This window comes from Ictalurus punctatus, chromosome 2, assembly GCF_001660625.3.
Source record: "Ictalurus punctatus breed USDA103 chromosome 2, Coco_2.0, whole genome shotgun sequence".
NCBI lineage: Eukaryota > Metazoa > Chordata > Actinopteri > Siluriformes > Ictaluridae > Ictalurus > Ictalurus punctatus.
Window position 1 is genome coordinate 25,542,641 of NC_030417.2, and position 14,216 is coordinate 25,556,856.

Sequence of the window (14,216 nt, forward strand, 5' to 3'; positions counted from 1 at the left end):
GTTTTCTGTTTGTTTGTTTATCAGTTGTTTCTTTTAGATCTTTTTCCCAGTACAGTGTTGCCATGTCTGCTGATATTAGTGTGTTTTTTGGGAGATTAAATCAAAACATGGAAATTGGAGCTGACTTTTCTAGTGCTATCTGGCAACCTTGAGTTTAAATGAAGTGAATACGCTATGTATTTGAGTTACTGAAGAGCATGAAGGAGAGCAGCAGTGTACTCCTTCTGAACAGTTGTAATCTTGATTATGATTGGTGAGGAATTATTTAATAAAGAAATTTGAATTAAACCCACCTTGTAGCGTTAGCATTATTATTAATTTGCTCTGCGCGACACCGCTGTGTCTACACGAGCAGGTGAAAGTTCAGGTCAGTTTGCGGGATCAATAAAAGATGGCGGTTTGTGAGATTGTGAAGTTGAGGGAAGCAGATGATGTACAGAGTTACTCTCGTCATCATAATGGCTTCTCTGCAGTATTTCCACACTTGAGGTGATGAAAAGCAGTGTGAAAGTAACTGTTGTGTGGTGTAGATGCATTTTGGACTTCCTGTAGTTTTTATTCCGATTGTATTATACAACTCCGAACAGGTCACTCGCACCAGTGCGAATAAATATTTATTCACAGTCGCACAAAGAACTTTTCAGTTGCAAAGGCGAGTGAAATGGTCACACTGTAGAGCCCTGAGTTTATCTGCAAAGTTTTTTCCTGTTCGACGTGATGAGGTTTAATGTCCGAGACAACCTCTGTAGTGCCATTTAGCAACATGTTAGTGTCATGATTTCCCTTCACACAAGTGCTGGAGCTCATGCGAAACTGGCAGCTCGAGCGCTAAAATGCTAATGCCGTTTCCGGGTTTTGGCATTACAAAACGACGTCATCCCTGCGCCGCTCTATGTGATTGGCTGTAAGTTTAGGAAACGCTTGATTTTATTTGCGGTGGAGTTTTCTATGAGCGGAAGGACGAACTTTAAACGTCACTATCGTAATCGCGATTGATATCTGATTAATTGTGCAGCCCTAGGTGTGTGTATGTATCAGGAGTACTAAAATGACTTTCTAATTCCACTGATGAAGATGAAGCAGAAATGGCTCAAATGGGATCCCCTTGGATTTTTTTCACTTTCCAATTCTATTAAGTATGAGATTAAATGTCTGTGTGCTTTCATCACTCACATATGAAAGCTACTAGACTATGCTTTTTTTGATCAGCCTTTCCTCTTTCTAATCCCTCAAACCTAATGACCTCACTGTTGTATTCACTTTCTCTGTGCTCATTTGGAGAAACTCTCGTATTTGTCAATTCATGCAGTTTTGGCATGGTGCGTGGATCATGCTCTCAGTGAGGAACTCGGAAACACACACAGAGGCTTCTGTCTTCTCCCCCAGACACCACTCAAATCTGCCGTCGCTATGACAACACTGCACTTGGGACTGGCTGAGGTCCAGTAAAAACAAACTTTAAAAGAAAAAAAAGAAATTGACATTATTCAGGTCATTTTAAATCAGGGTGTCCATGTCTCTGACCCTTGAGCTATCCCACACCTCAATCCATGCTAGCATCGTACTGTGTTGCTTTCTCCACTCCTCTCCATCCTGATTTACCAACTCATGGTTACCACAGTCCTCCCAGCACTGATCCAGTAAGAGTGCGTGGTTGTGTGCCTGCTGTGTGTGGGCAAGCACGCGCTTGTAGCAAGTATGTAGGCCGTTGTGCACTGCAGAGCAACGTGAGCATGCACTCCCCTCATGGCCAATAAAAATCAGATTTATGGCACAGCCCAGTAGGTTCAGGCCATCGTATTTCCTTCTGTCTAGGAAGGTTTTTGTCATCGCCAACCCCTTCTTATAAGCTCATGATCATTCATAAATCATCCTGTCCAAACAACAGAGAACAGTGATTGAACTTTGCGAACATGGGCTAGTGAGAGAGATTGCGTGTTTCTGTGGTGCCCTGCAACAGACTGCCGTCCCACCCAAGGTGTTCCTGGAATAGGCTCTGGATCTACCCTGACCACGATAAAGCAGAAGATGAATGCATGAATGAATAATAAATATGATGGACATTATAGCATGGGTTTTAATCTGATCTTTACGTGGCGATTCAGATTCATACAATTGCACCAACAGCTTTTCTTAAGGTTTCTTATTTTTAAAAAAAGGTATATATGACTGTGTGTTAAATGCTTGTGCTTTAAAGATCACCTGTGTTATACACTTTTTAGTTTTGGATGTTTACCAAACGGACCTAAAATCCCATGACTGCTGATCGTGTTTTTTCAATTATACGTTATGTGATTATAATTTCCTGGAAGCAGTGCTTGTGTGGTATAGGTATTTTATTTGAAGGCTGGCCTCTGATAAATGGGTTCTCGCTTTTCTCTGTCTTGACAGAAGGGATTAAAGTACATTAAACTGTCATTGGGAATATGTTTGTCTGTATGTGTGGAAGGTTAGGTGTGCGTGTAAGAAAAGTAGAGTAATAGCTGATCTATCGTTCTGCAAGGACGCTCTTACAGAGAAGGGGTTTGTGGGTAAGTGTAGCTCGCAAAGGAGCCGTTATGCACCGTGCGAATCTGCAGTTCCACGTGTTAAACCGGTGCTGACTGGCCGAGGTGGCTCAGTGATGGCCAGCATTGTGAAAATGTTTTTTTCTATTGTATGTACTATTGCAAGCAGATTGATTATCTGGAGTGACGGTGTAGCACAGAATGAAATCACTCGGTCTGATCCAACATGGTTATGTGATATGGAGTTTTCACTTGTTTCTTTCTGGAATTTGTGCTTTCATTCTGTCTCCTGCCGGTCTCGCCACTCTTTCACATACACTTCCTCTTCCCTCTGCCTGACAGTCTCCCTCCCTGTAACGTTCTCCTACTTTATTCATCGCATACATCTGTCTTCTCTCAGTGACGAGACAGTGTGAGGAAGCTCATGGGGGAGCGGCACAGTTTGAGACAGGCAGGGACTCCCTAATCCCAGAGTCTGCCACAATTTTTGTGTGAAATCAAGCAGGGGTGGACTCTTGCTTGGTACCAAGAGCGCACTAATGACTCTGTTCTCTCGTCCCATTTTAAGGTGCGCCTGTGTGTGTGTATGATTCATTGTAAGGAAGTAACAAACTTCCTTTTGAAATGAGCTTTTTCCTCTTTTAATGCAATCTCTTGTGCCAGTTTGGTGGGCTTGGTACTTCCCATTAAAGTGTCTGGGATTTAACAGCCCGTGCAGATAAATAAAAAAGGCCTAGTAGTGTTTGGATCATGGACAATTCTTGTGCTCTTAAATGCGTGCGCACACATGCATACCAAACCTTGTCCAGCTCAAGGTCCCAGTCATGACTGTGGCTTGTGGTTGTCTACGACTGGCTTTCGCCTCTGTCCACTTCCCTTCACAGCGTTAAATTGCTCACTTACACCCGCATACATTCATACAGTCTGTCTGAGTCGCCTCCTTTCAGACTCCATGTCTTAATTTAGCACTTAGAGGTAGAGAGAAAAATCCAATTTTTGGACTAAACAGGGTATAGACGCACCCACGAAAACCAAAGTATGCATTTCTGAACTGCTTTTTTTTGGTATTCTTTGAAACTAAAGTACTATCCTTGGGGCCACCTTGGACAGAACTGGTTATACTGGCGCTGAATCAGGCGTCGGATGGGCTTTTCCCTATTTTGACCAATCAAAAGATACATCCCAAGGAAACCAGCCAATGACCAAGCCCACCCACAATCTCTGTGCATATGGAATCATCAGATGGTGCGAGTGCATCGCCAGACTGGCTAGTGACAGTATAGTGCCCAGTGTCGCACCGAGAGGAGTGACAGACTGCGAGCCGAGCGTGTTGGGATTTGTGCATGTGAGAAATGGGTCAGCAGACGGAGCTCACTCAGAACTGACTTGAATGCTTAGAAATCACATTTAATCTGGATACAGTTTTTAAGCCTGCCATCTTTTGCTAGCCAGAGGAAAAAGGATTATGTTTGGTTTATGAATCGTTGTATCGAGTGTTCTGTTGCTTAGTTTAGTCGAAAATGCTAATGCAATAATGGAAGCAGTACCATCCTGTTTGATTGAAACAGGTAACTTGTATTCACTTATTAATTTCCCCGTGTTTGTTACTGTGCTGGTAAAGATTCCCCTGCAAAAAGAAAATAAGGTTTTATGTTGCCTTTTTTTTCTTTCTCCCTGATGTCATCTTGCCTCAATATTACAAAATACTCCCCCCTTCCCAGATCCTGTCCCCAATCGTTAAACCATGAAAATGATCTTGGCTCAGTCTTGAAGCTTCAAAAGGCACTCATCCTGTATGCTAGCACTCTGATTTACTACCAATCCCCAGTGTTCATTTCCCTTCTGCCTTTGGGCAGAGAGGTGTTTTCTCTTAGGGTAAAAATGGCATTGGATCTTTCTCACCTGTTCCTGCTCTCCCCAACACACATGCAGCCTGTGAATAATTAATGGAAGAAACAAACTACAGAGCAGTGCTGTTAAAGCCACTCTCAGGGGCCACGTGTGTGGTGAAACTGGCATTTACAGAGAGAGAGAGAGAGAGAGAGAGAGAGAGAGAGAGAGAGAGAGATGCCTTCCAGATGTTTAAGCGATGAGGTGGCTTTCACTGGAACGTTACACATTCCCAGGGTTGTTTGTGGAGAAAAATTGTTCACAAACTGTGAAGCGAGTATGTACATCCCCACATATAGCCTCCCCTCCTTCTTTTACTCCTCCTCCAGAGGATCCTAATATTCTTTCCTGCCAAATGTCTTAAAATGTATGTCATTGCTGTGTACTGCAGCTACTGGAAAACCACAGAGAGGTGTGTAGGTGGGAGGCCAAATCTGAAACTGAATCTGAGTTTAGGCTGAGTTTTAGTTACAGTTAGTTAGTTAGTTAGTTAGTTACATTTATATAGCACTTTTGTAGACACTCCGAGCGCTTTACATAGAATGGAACGGGGGGGACCTCTTCAACCACCACTACTGTGTAGCAGTAATTTCGCCAGGACACCAGGGTATACCCCTAATCTTTTATCTTTCCCATTCAGTTCCTCAGCTCATTCAGTGTGTTTCTTGTCCCCTGGCATGGTGAAGGGTAACGATGTACAGCAGACAGAATCAGTCAGGGGAGGATGCAGTTTCTTTGAATGGGTGTGGCTCAAACAAACATTTTAGCCTTAATTTGCCAGTCAGCGACCCCACAGCTCAGCAGCTACTTACCCTAGTGTGAACAGTTGACCTTCTCAGCCTGTGAGTGATCATAGCAGCTCCAAGATATATGATCTGTCTAGATCTGTTCTCAGAGACTAATCATGTCGTGTAAAACCATTTGCACTAGTAGCAAGTACAGTGCTGAGAAACAGCCAGTGAATGCAAGTGCTAGAGGAAATCATATTCATCTGCTTTCATGTGCAGCACGTCCCTGAACTCTCACACAGTTTATTTGTGTGTGTGCCCAAGGGCAAAATGTTAGCACCATAATAATGCTTCTATAAGAAATTATTTGACAAGATTCTTGGCGGTGGACAGTGTAAAATATCTTTTTTTTTTTTGGTGCTCTACCTCTGGTTCTCTTTGCAGAGCAGACAGCTCACATCTCCCCAACCTCCGGGTTCTTCTCCTATTTTTCTCTTTTCTTCCGTGGATCAGGTGGTAGAGTGGGTTGTCCACTAATCGTAGGGTTGGCGGTTCGATTCCCGGCCAAATTGACTCCACATATCGAAGTGTCCTTGGGCAAGACACTGAACCCCAAGTTGCTCCCGATGGCAAGTTAGCGCCTTGCATGGCAGCTCTGCTACCAATGGTGTGTGAGTGTGTGTATGAATGGGTGAATGAGACACAGTGTAAAGCGCTTTGGATAAAAGCACTAAATAAGTGCAGACCATTTACCAACTTTTACTGGATGGGGTATTCAAATTTGCATGGATGACGGATGAACAGATAAATCAGGACCAAATAAGGATGTGAGGAAAAAAAGATGGAAAAAAATGTAGTCAAGACGGGCAAAGGGTCGGGCGATCGGCAAACAGGCATAAACGGGGCAAAGCAGGAATCAAAGTCGCGGCCACAGAAAACAGGGTCAAAACACAAAACGAGAAACATGAACTAGTACTATGGACTGGGAGCAGAAAAACCAGCGGGGACTAAATGAACTAACCAATAGTTTAAACTAACTAAATCTATCAAGGAACATAACATTAACAACGTATCTAACTATACTATATCTACTATAATACTCTACGAGGTGTACATGGACGCGAGCGGTATACATCCCCAATAAAATCAGCCGTATAGAACCGAATAGAACCATTTTCTGCACTCTTGTCAATGCACTTTTTAATGCACTTTTTTGTTGTAGGCTACAGAGTGTTCCATTCTTTCAGCGGTCAGTAATAGGCCTAACAATACAAATATTTTTATTTTACTCATTTATTTATTTAAAGTTATATTGTGCCTTGTTGGTAGCCTATGCCTGCTGGAATGAAAAAAAAAAAGTTCAGTGTTAAATAAATATTTTGAAATTGTAGTTTTTGTAATTGATTTTTTTGATTGATTGATTTTTTTCTTTGAAAAGCAAGACAAAATAGTAAAAAGCACATTTTGACTATTTATGCACTGGTGAAAAAATGGCAAAATAAATAACGTGTTCGGTAATCGGCCTTTGGTCAAGTTTTTCATTATATTCGGCTTCGGCCAAGAATTTTCATTTCGGTGCATCCCTAATAACTGGGTTTTTTTGAAACACTCGGACGGTTCGTTCTAGATCTTTTTTCTTCTTCAAAAAACATTGTTAGTGCATTGTTAATATTTTTCTTCTGTCAATCTTATGATTATTTCTACCCTGCCTAAAAGTCTGAACACAATGGTGACACATTTGAGCTTGACCCTGTATGATGGTCAGTTTATTACTCCTTATTGCTTCTTCTTCCGTCGAGCTTCTTAGTTAGAAACAGGATGGAAATCTTTTCTTAAAACGCTGGCGTGCGGTCGACGTGTTTTAGGAGTTTCGCTGAATGGAGACCAGCTGCTAACCCTCTACATCTGCTGACTCTCAGGATGCATTTTTAAAAACTTGTCTACTTGATCTGAGCACTTTGAGCTCAGTGTGAGTCTAAACATAAATCTGAGTGTGTCTCCTGACCCATTTCAGCACACACTGATCCTGTTCCTACACCCCACTGACAGCCAGACTACAGAACCCTTTACACACTGTGACCTTCTGTGTTGATTTATTGTGATGGTTGTTAATGTTGTGGTGATCTGCTGTCTTAAAAATGTACATAATAATGTTTGTGGATGGCCAATTAAAAGAAGCACTCTTTGTTTTTTTTTCTGTTTTGTTTTGCAGTGCTCTGTGCGAAGAATCTAGCGAAGAAAGACTTCTTTCGTAAGTAACCCATGAAAGCAAGTGTGCTCTATTTCTGTAGGGTTATATAAATCTACCCGACGCTTGAGTCATTCTGTGTGTTTGAAGTGCGACGAGCGAGATAAGTATTCTTCCCTCACGAGACGACAGAAATGTGGGTCGGTTTATAGATAAGAAGCACCCCTGACTGCAGGGCACTACATACACAAACATAACGTCTCCTTTCTTGTGTCTCTGTCGCGCTCTAACACACAACACAGTGCACGATGGACGATAATAGAAAGAATACAACCCGATAACCCCCGAGAGACAAAGAGGCAAAGCCAGGAAGAACGAGGGAAAGAGATGAAAAACAGTAGGGTCAGGACTGCGAGTCTGTATGGGCAATGTTAAAATAACACATAGACCGACAGAGGTGTGCTCCACTACTGCTACCCGGCACAGCTGTACACTGGACAGGAAGGGAATTAAAGAGTGTGTTTGTGTGTGTGTGTGTGTGTGGGTGTGTGTTTGGAGTTGTTTGGGTTCTGGGTGTCACAGTAACAGGTTGTCAGGGTCAGCCACCCAGGTGCCAGTTACTGCACACTGTCTCATAATAGCTCTGTCTACAACTCTGTGTGCTTTACAGCTGTCAACTTTCAATTACTTAAAATGTCTAGAATTTAAAATATTTATTCGTATGATTCCAAAACAGACATTAGAACAGTAGAAGTATATATTTTTTAATCATGTTGTGTTCTTTTCAGTGGTGGAAATGGCCAGGATGCACTGGGGGGACTCTAGTTGCCCAACTCTGCCGAACTGACTGTCTTGCTACCCTTCAAATTCCTCTCTCTCTCTCTCTCTCTCTCTCTCTCACTCTCATTGCCTTTTTTATATTATCAATAAAAATAAGAGTGATGGCCCATGTCAGTGCAATAAGAAAAAATGAAAGTGGTCCCATAAAAAGCCCATGGTGGTGTGAGAATCTGCATAAATGACAGCTAAAACACTTTACAAACATTACATATTTCTCTATGTAACTATTGACCAAGTTTCTATTTATAATTAACATGCAGGCTGACATAACTGTGGATATATTACGTAGCAAGCTATGATGATGCAAATAAATGTACATGATTAAGGGCGTTCAAATAGATTAAACCTGGAGCATCTTATGTACGTGCACGCAGCTTTATCCGTTTCAAAGTTTCCACTGTTGCATCTGTTAAAGTAACAGTTTCTGTTAAGAATTTTGGCTCCATTAAGACTCTGCTAACATCCCTGAGGCAGTCTGATCGGTCCTGTGAGGACGCTCGCCATTGGCTGCAGCCTGTAGGTATTATGGCCAGTCAGGAAAGTCGACACTCCGCAACCACACGCAGAACATCCCCACTACGCTTATGTGCCGAACTCGCTTTCGTAGGCTTTCAATTGGATAAAAGATAGACTCTCCTCATTCCTTGAAAAAAAAAAATATTTTAGCCAGTTTGAACTGGAACACCGTCCTCCTTTTGAAATTCACTGCCTGGACTCAGTCCCCATAGCATAAATATATAACGACATGGAAATGTTTTGGTTTATTTTCTAACATAAGTTACATATGTGTGCTTTTCAATGCTGCATCTGGCTTGCCGCAGAAGTGGGAAGTCAGAACTTACAATTACATCATTTTCGTCCTCTGTACATTCAAGTTAAGAAGTAGGGAAAAAACTTGGACGTCTCCATGTTCTCATGGTTGAGGAGATCGTCTCGAGTTCCGTGAGTAGGAATTACGAGTTGAGGGGGCTTCGAATTTTTCGTCCCACAGGCCTCCACACATGTCAAAATAAAGTGTGTTATACATGGCATGCATTATTTAGAGACATATTTTAAAGTGACCGCATCATTTACACCAAAACGTTTTGCGATTTGGCTTAAGTTGGATGAATATAAGTGGAACATGTGACGTTAAGCATTGTAATATGGATATTCTGGAATCTGAATAAAAAGTAGATTGGAAATTTTAAAGAGTGACATTGTGTATATAAATGACTGTATTTATTTATATGTGTAATCTCCATGGCAGGCCTGCCTGACCCCTTTGCCAAGGTGGTTGTGGACGGTTCAGGACAATGTCACTCCACAGACACTGTGAGAAACACACTTGACCCCAAATGGAACCAACACTATGACCTGTAAGTAACACACGGGCATATATCTCTCTGTCTCACGCACTGTCTCTCTTGTTTACACACACACACACACACACACACACACACACATATATTCTCTCTTTTACCATCTAGCTGAGCACACACACACCATCTCTGTCACGTTACCTCACACTGTCTCACTCATGGATACCATATCACACATGACTGCTTGTTGTCTCACACACACTGATGCGGTTGCTGTTGCTTACACACCTTCGTTGGAAACCTCTGAGCGGCGCAGTGGTGACAGTGTGTGAGTAACCCTGAATGTGCAAACCATTAAAAATAATGGGTTAATAAAGGTATAATAATAATCACAGCCACACCACAATATCAGATACAGAAGTACTAAGGACATTTATTAATGGGAACACAATGTGCATTTATTGCTGTTTTAACAAATTTGACAAATTTAAAATGTTTTTTCTTATTTTTTTTATTTATTTATTCGTCTTAAATGTCTTCTACTGTCATATAATGTCTCAAATTGTGGTGTGCATTTTATATTTGCCAGGTTTTAGTTTGATTATTTCTTGCATTGTTTTGGTTATTGCTCCACAGCCTTGTCTGTCTGTCTCTAAGTACAAGTGTATGACTCAGCTGTAATTACCCGATGACATTTATCACTACGTTACGCATACACTCAGAGAGCACTTTATTAGGAACACTATACTATTACTGGGTTGGGCCTCCCTTTGCTCTCAGAACAGCCCCAATTCTTCATGGCATGAGCTCCACAAGGAGACGTTCCTTTGAGATTCTGGTCCCTGTTGTCATGATTGCATCACAGAATTCCTGCAGATTTTCAGGTGCACTTTCATGCTGCGAGTCTCCCGTTCTACCACATCGCAGAGGTGTTTCTGATTCAGATCCAGTGACTGGGAAGGCCACTGAAGAACATTGAACTCATTGTCATGTTTATGAAACCAGTCTGAGATGATTTTGCTTTGAGACATGGTGCATTATCATGCTGGAAGTAGCCATTAGAAGATGGGTAAATTGTAGCCATGAAGGGATGCACATGGTCAGCAACAATACTCAAATAGACAGTGCCATTCAAGCGATTTGGTGGAGTGATTGCTATTAATAGGTTTAAAGTGTGCCAAGAAAACATTCCCCACACCATTATACCACCTCCACCAGCCTGTACTGTTGAGAAAAAAGGCAGATTGGATTCACGGACAAATTAGCAACAAATTTTCACCCTACCATCTGTGTGCCTCAGCAGAAATCGAGATTCATGAGAACAGGTTTAGTTTTTTCCAGTCTTCAGCTGTCCAGTTTTGGTGCGTCTGTGCCCACTGCAGCCTCAGCTTTCTGTTCTTGGCTGCTAGAACTGGAACCCGACGTGTTCTTCTGCTATTGTAGCTCATCTGCGTCAAGGTTCGACGTTCGCATCTCAGAATGCTGTTCATTCCGAGATGATTTTCTGCTCGCCACAATTGTACAGAGTGGTTATCTGTGTTAGTGTAGATTTTCTGTCAGTTTGAACCAGCCTGGCCATTCTCTGTTGATCTCTCTCATCAGCAAGGCGTTTCCGTCCGTTGAACTGCCGCTCGCCGGTTGTTTTTACTTTATTGCACTATTCTGAGTAAACTCTAGAGAACGTTGTACCATCTGGATGAGCTCACACATCATCCCTGTCCCATTACCTCACACTGGCTCACTCATGTATACTATATCGTCTCTTGTCTCAGACACGCTGATCCAGTTGCTTTTGCTTACACACCTTTGCTGGAAACCTGTATGTGGAGAAGTGGTGGCAGTCTTTCAACAGCCTCTGAGTAAAGCCTAGAGACTGTTGTATATGAAAATTCCAGGAGATCAGCAGTTATAGAAATACTCAGACTAGTCCATCTGGCACCAACAATCACGCCACGGTCAAAATCACTGAGATCACATTTTTTCCCCTGTTCTGATGGTCGATGTGAAAATGACCTGAAGCTGCTGGTCCGGGTCTGCATGATTTTATGCATGTTAATGCTGCCACACGATTGGCTGTTTAGATAATTGCTTGAATGTGTATGTGTACAGGTGTTCCTAATGAAGTGCTTTGTGAGTGTAGGTAGGCTCTATGGTGATTTAGGTCACCTCTGACTTGTGCGAATCAAGTTAACAGCAGTGTGCCGAGGTCATGCTACGTTAAATATTTCCTAGGCTTTCAAAAGAAGCTTAAAAGTTACTAACTGTGTCACCATAAGCACATTTAGCACGCACACACATACACACACACACACACCTCACTCTGTCTGCTGATGGTGAGCTGAGGTTCCAAATAAAAATAGTAACTTTCCACCACTCAGTGTCACTTTTCCCAGAGTCCTAATTGAGAGTGTATATGCAAGGGAAAGAACGAAGGAGAAAGTTTCCACCGATTCCTCAAAGTGGGCCAACAGCAGGAGGAAGCCAATGTCTCCGTTTGTTTGGTTGCCGGGGTAACCCAATGCCGACCCCCCCCCGTTGCAGAAGAACGTGTCACTGGCGAGAGCGTAAAACATGGCTGACACTTACGGCTCGAGAAATCTAGAACGAATGTTTGTGTCTGCTCAAGCTTAACCTCAAGCATTTGAAACATTCAGTTAGGTAGAAACCAAATGAAAGTGAGATATAGGAACAGGAGCACAATTTGCAATGACTGTGGATTCTACTGAGTCATCTCAGTGTGATTTGAGCACTCTGTTAGCTACCGGAAGGAAAGGAAACAAGCTCAGTTCTGCTGGTCAACTCTTCTAGATTTTCTGTCCAGTCTGCGATATTGTTGTTAAAAATATAACGTCTTATCTGAGGCCAAGCTAGACGTAGGTCGAAGGGTGTTATGTGCTCTTCTGTGACTAGCCGAGTTTCTTCTTTAATGTCAGTGTTCGTTCTTCCTCAGTGTCTCTTTTGCTCTATAACTGGGGGAAGCAGGTGGACTCTGTGTTCCCGGGGTGCAGCTGGCCCTCTCATTGAGGATCTTTTGGCTCAGTGAAAGTCATGCAGTTCATGCCAAACCCTCGTGGGCTTTTCTCTCATTAGCCTCAGTACACCAACCGATGCACAGCTCAGCTCTCACTGCCCAGCACCTGCTCAGTCCAGCTGAACTCAGATCAGCATATAAAGAACGGCACACATGCGGGCTGTCTGCTTACTGTAAACACCTGTTTGTAGTCACCCGTTGGTTTCGGGGCCTTTTTTTTTTTTTTTTGCTGATTCATTTTGTAAACAGTAAGACCATTAGATGTGTTGGTTGAGAAAAACACTACTTAGGATTTATCTGGAAAAATAGTTTTGCAAACTGGTTATAATTCTCTTAAGTTTCTCATGACTCACGCGCAGTAAAATGTCCATTCAGGCAGGTTATCGGTTCTTTTTACATGTCGGTCAGGTTTTGGCATGAATTCTGTTCATGGTTCTTTTACAAGTTGTTGTAATGTCTGGAAATAAGCATAGTTTGGCATGCGCAAGCATTCCACATAATTTGGATCACTCCTGAGCTCAGACCTTTATTAAATCCGCTGGTGCTGGAAAAGTGATAAATGTTTGTTTCTAGAGAAGCAGCATTTTTCTTTGGGTTTCCTTGGCCCCTTTCTCCGGCCTGCCTGACTTCGTCTGAACGTCTAGCCGTGCTGTCCGTCTCCCCTTGGTTTGGTCTCCTTTCATCCTCCCGCCATTCTCCCTGCTCTTTCTTTCTCTTAACAGAGGATTCTTTCACTTTGGCAGCCTCTTACAAACCTATGACATTTCAGACATGCTTGGAAGACTCGCAGACGAGGGCTCGTGAGCTTCGAGTGTCCGGTTAAACAGAATATCTAGGGTTTAATAACCATCAGGAAGTGCATAGAGTGAGTGTAATACAAAAAGAGATCTATTTGTGTGGTTCATACATCCTGCGGGGTAAATCAAACATTTAATACTCCAGTATAAAGAGTGTAAATCGCTTAGCATGTTTGATTTAGTGCCGTGTTGTGTGTCTGTACAGATACATCGGGAAGTTGGACTCCATCACTATTAGCGTGTGGAACCATAAGAAAATCCACAAGAAGCAGGGCGCTGGCTTTCTGGGCTGTGTACGGCTCCTCTCCAACTCCATCAACCGCCTCAAAGACACAGGCTGTAAGTATGTGCATGTGTGTGCATGTGTGATTGTGTGTTGCTCCCATGGTAAATTTTTTAGGTTTTAGGGGAGTAGAACTAGTTTCTGTGTGCGTGTATGTATGAGTGTGTGTGTAGATGACTTCAGTTCTCAGAAAGCATTTACTGAGAATAATATGCATGTTGGAGCTCAGAAGACTATCAGTGTCTGGATGTAAATGGCACTGTCTGTGCCTGGGTCCGCTTCTGTTCCTCCTGATTTTGAAATTGGAGGTCACATTCTTTTTGCGTCGCAGTCCAGACTGCACAAACAGAGCTGTTTTCTGTCGTCTAGCCCCACGCCCAGCACCACGGCCGTGGTCATGGAGGCTCCACGAATTTTTTTTTGTTGTGTGCAGGAGTGGGTTGTTTAGGGTGCCAGAGACACACAGTTCAGTCTGGGGAGAACAACCCGTTTCCTAGAAAACCCTCAGGCTCATTTCCTGAAGAAGTACAGGAAACCACGGGCCTCTCCCACAGCTGGGAGGGATTCCTCTCTCTGCCCTGCATTTCCTGCTGTCTGTTTGCTTTTCTTTCTTTTGTCTGTTTCTCTTTGTTTCTTTCAGTGCGTCTTCTG

At 42.7% G+C, this 14,216-nt stretch overlaps 1 protein-coding gene across 1 annotated transcript in view; it reads left to right on the top strand.

The window, feature by feature from the left end:
• smurf2 (SMAD specific E3 ubiquitin protein ligase 2) overlaps positions 1-14,216 on the top strand; it is a 62,611-nt gene that overhangs the window by 20,481 nt on the left and 27,914 nt on the right. The window contains exons 2-4 of the mRNA XM_017450140.3: positions 7,338-7,376; positions 9,403-9,511; positions 13,488-13,621. Of these exons, the coding sequence (XP_017305629.1) occupies positions 7,338-7,376; positions 9,403-9,511; positions 13,488-13,621 (282 nt within the window). The remainder of the gene's footprint in view (positions 1-7,337; positions 7,377-9,402; positions 9,512-13,487; positions 13,622-14,216) is intronic.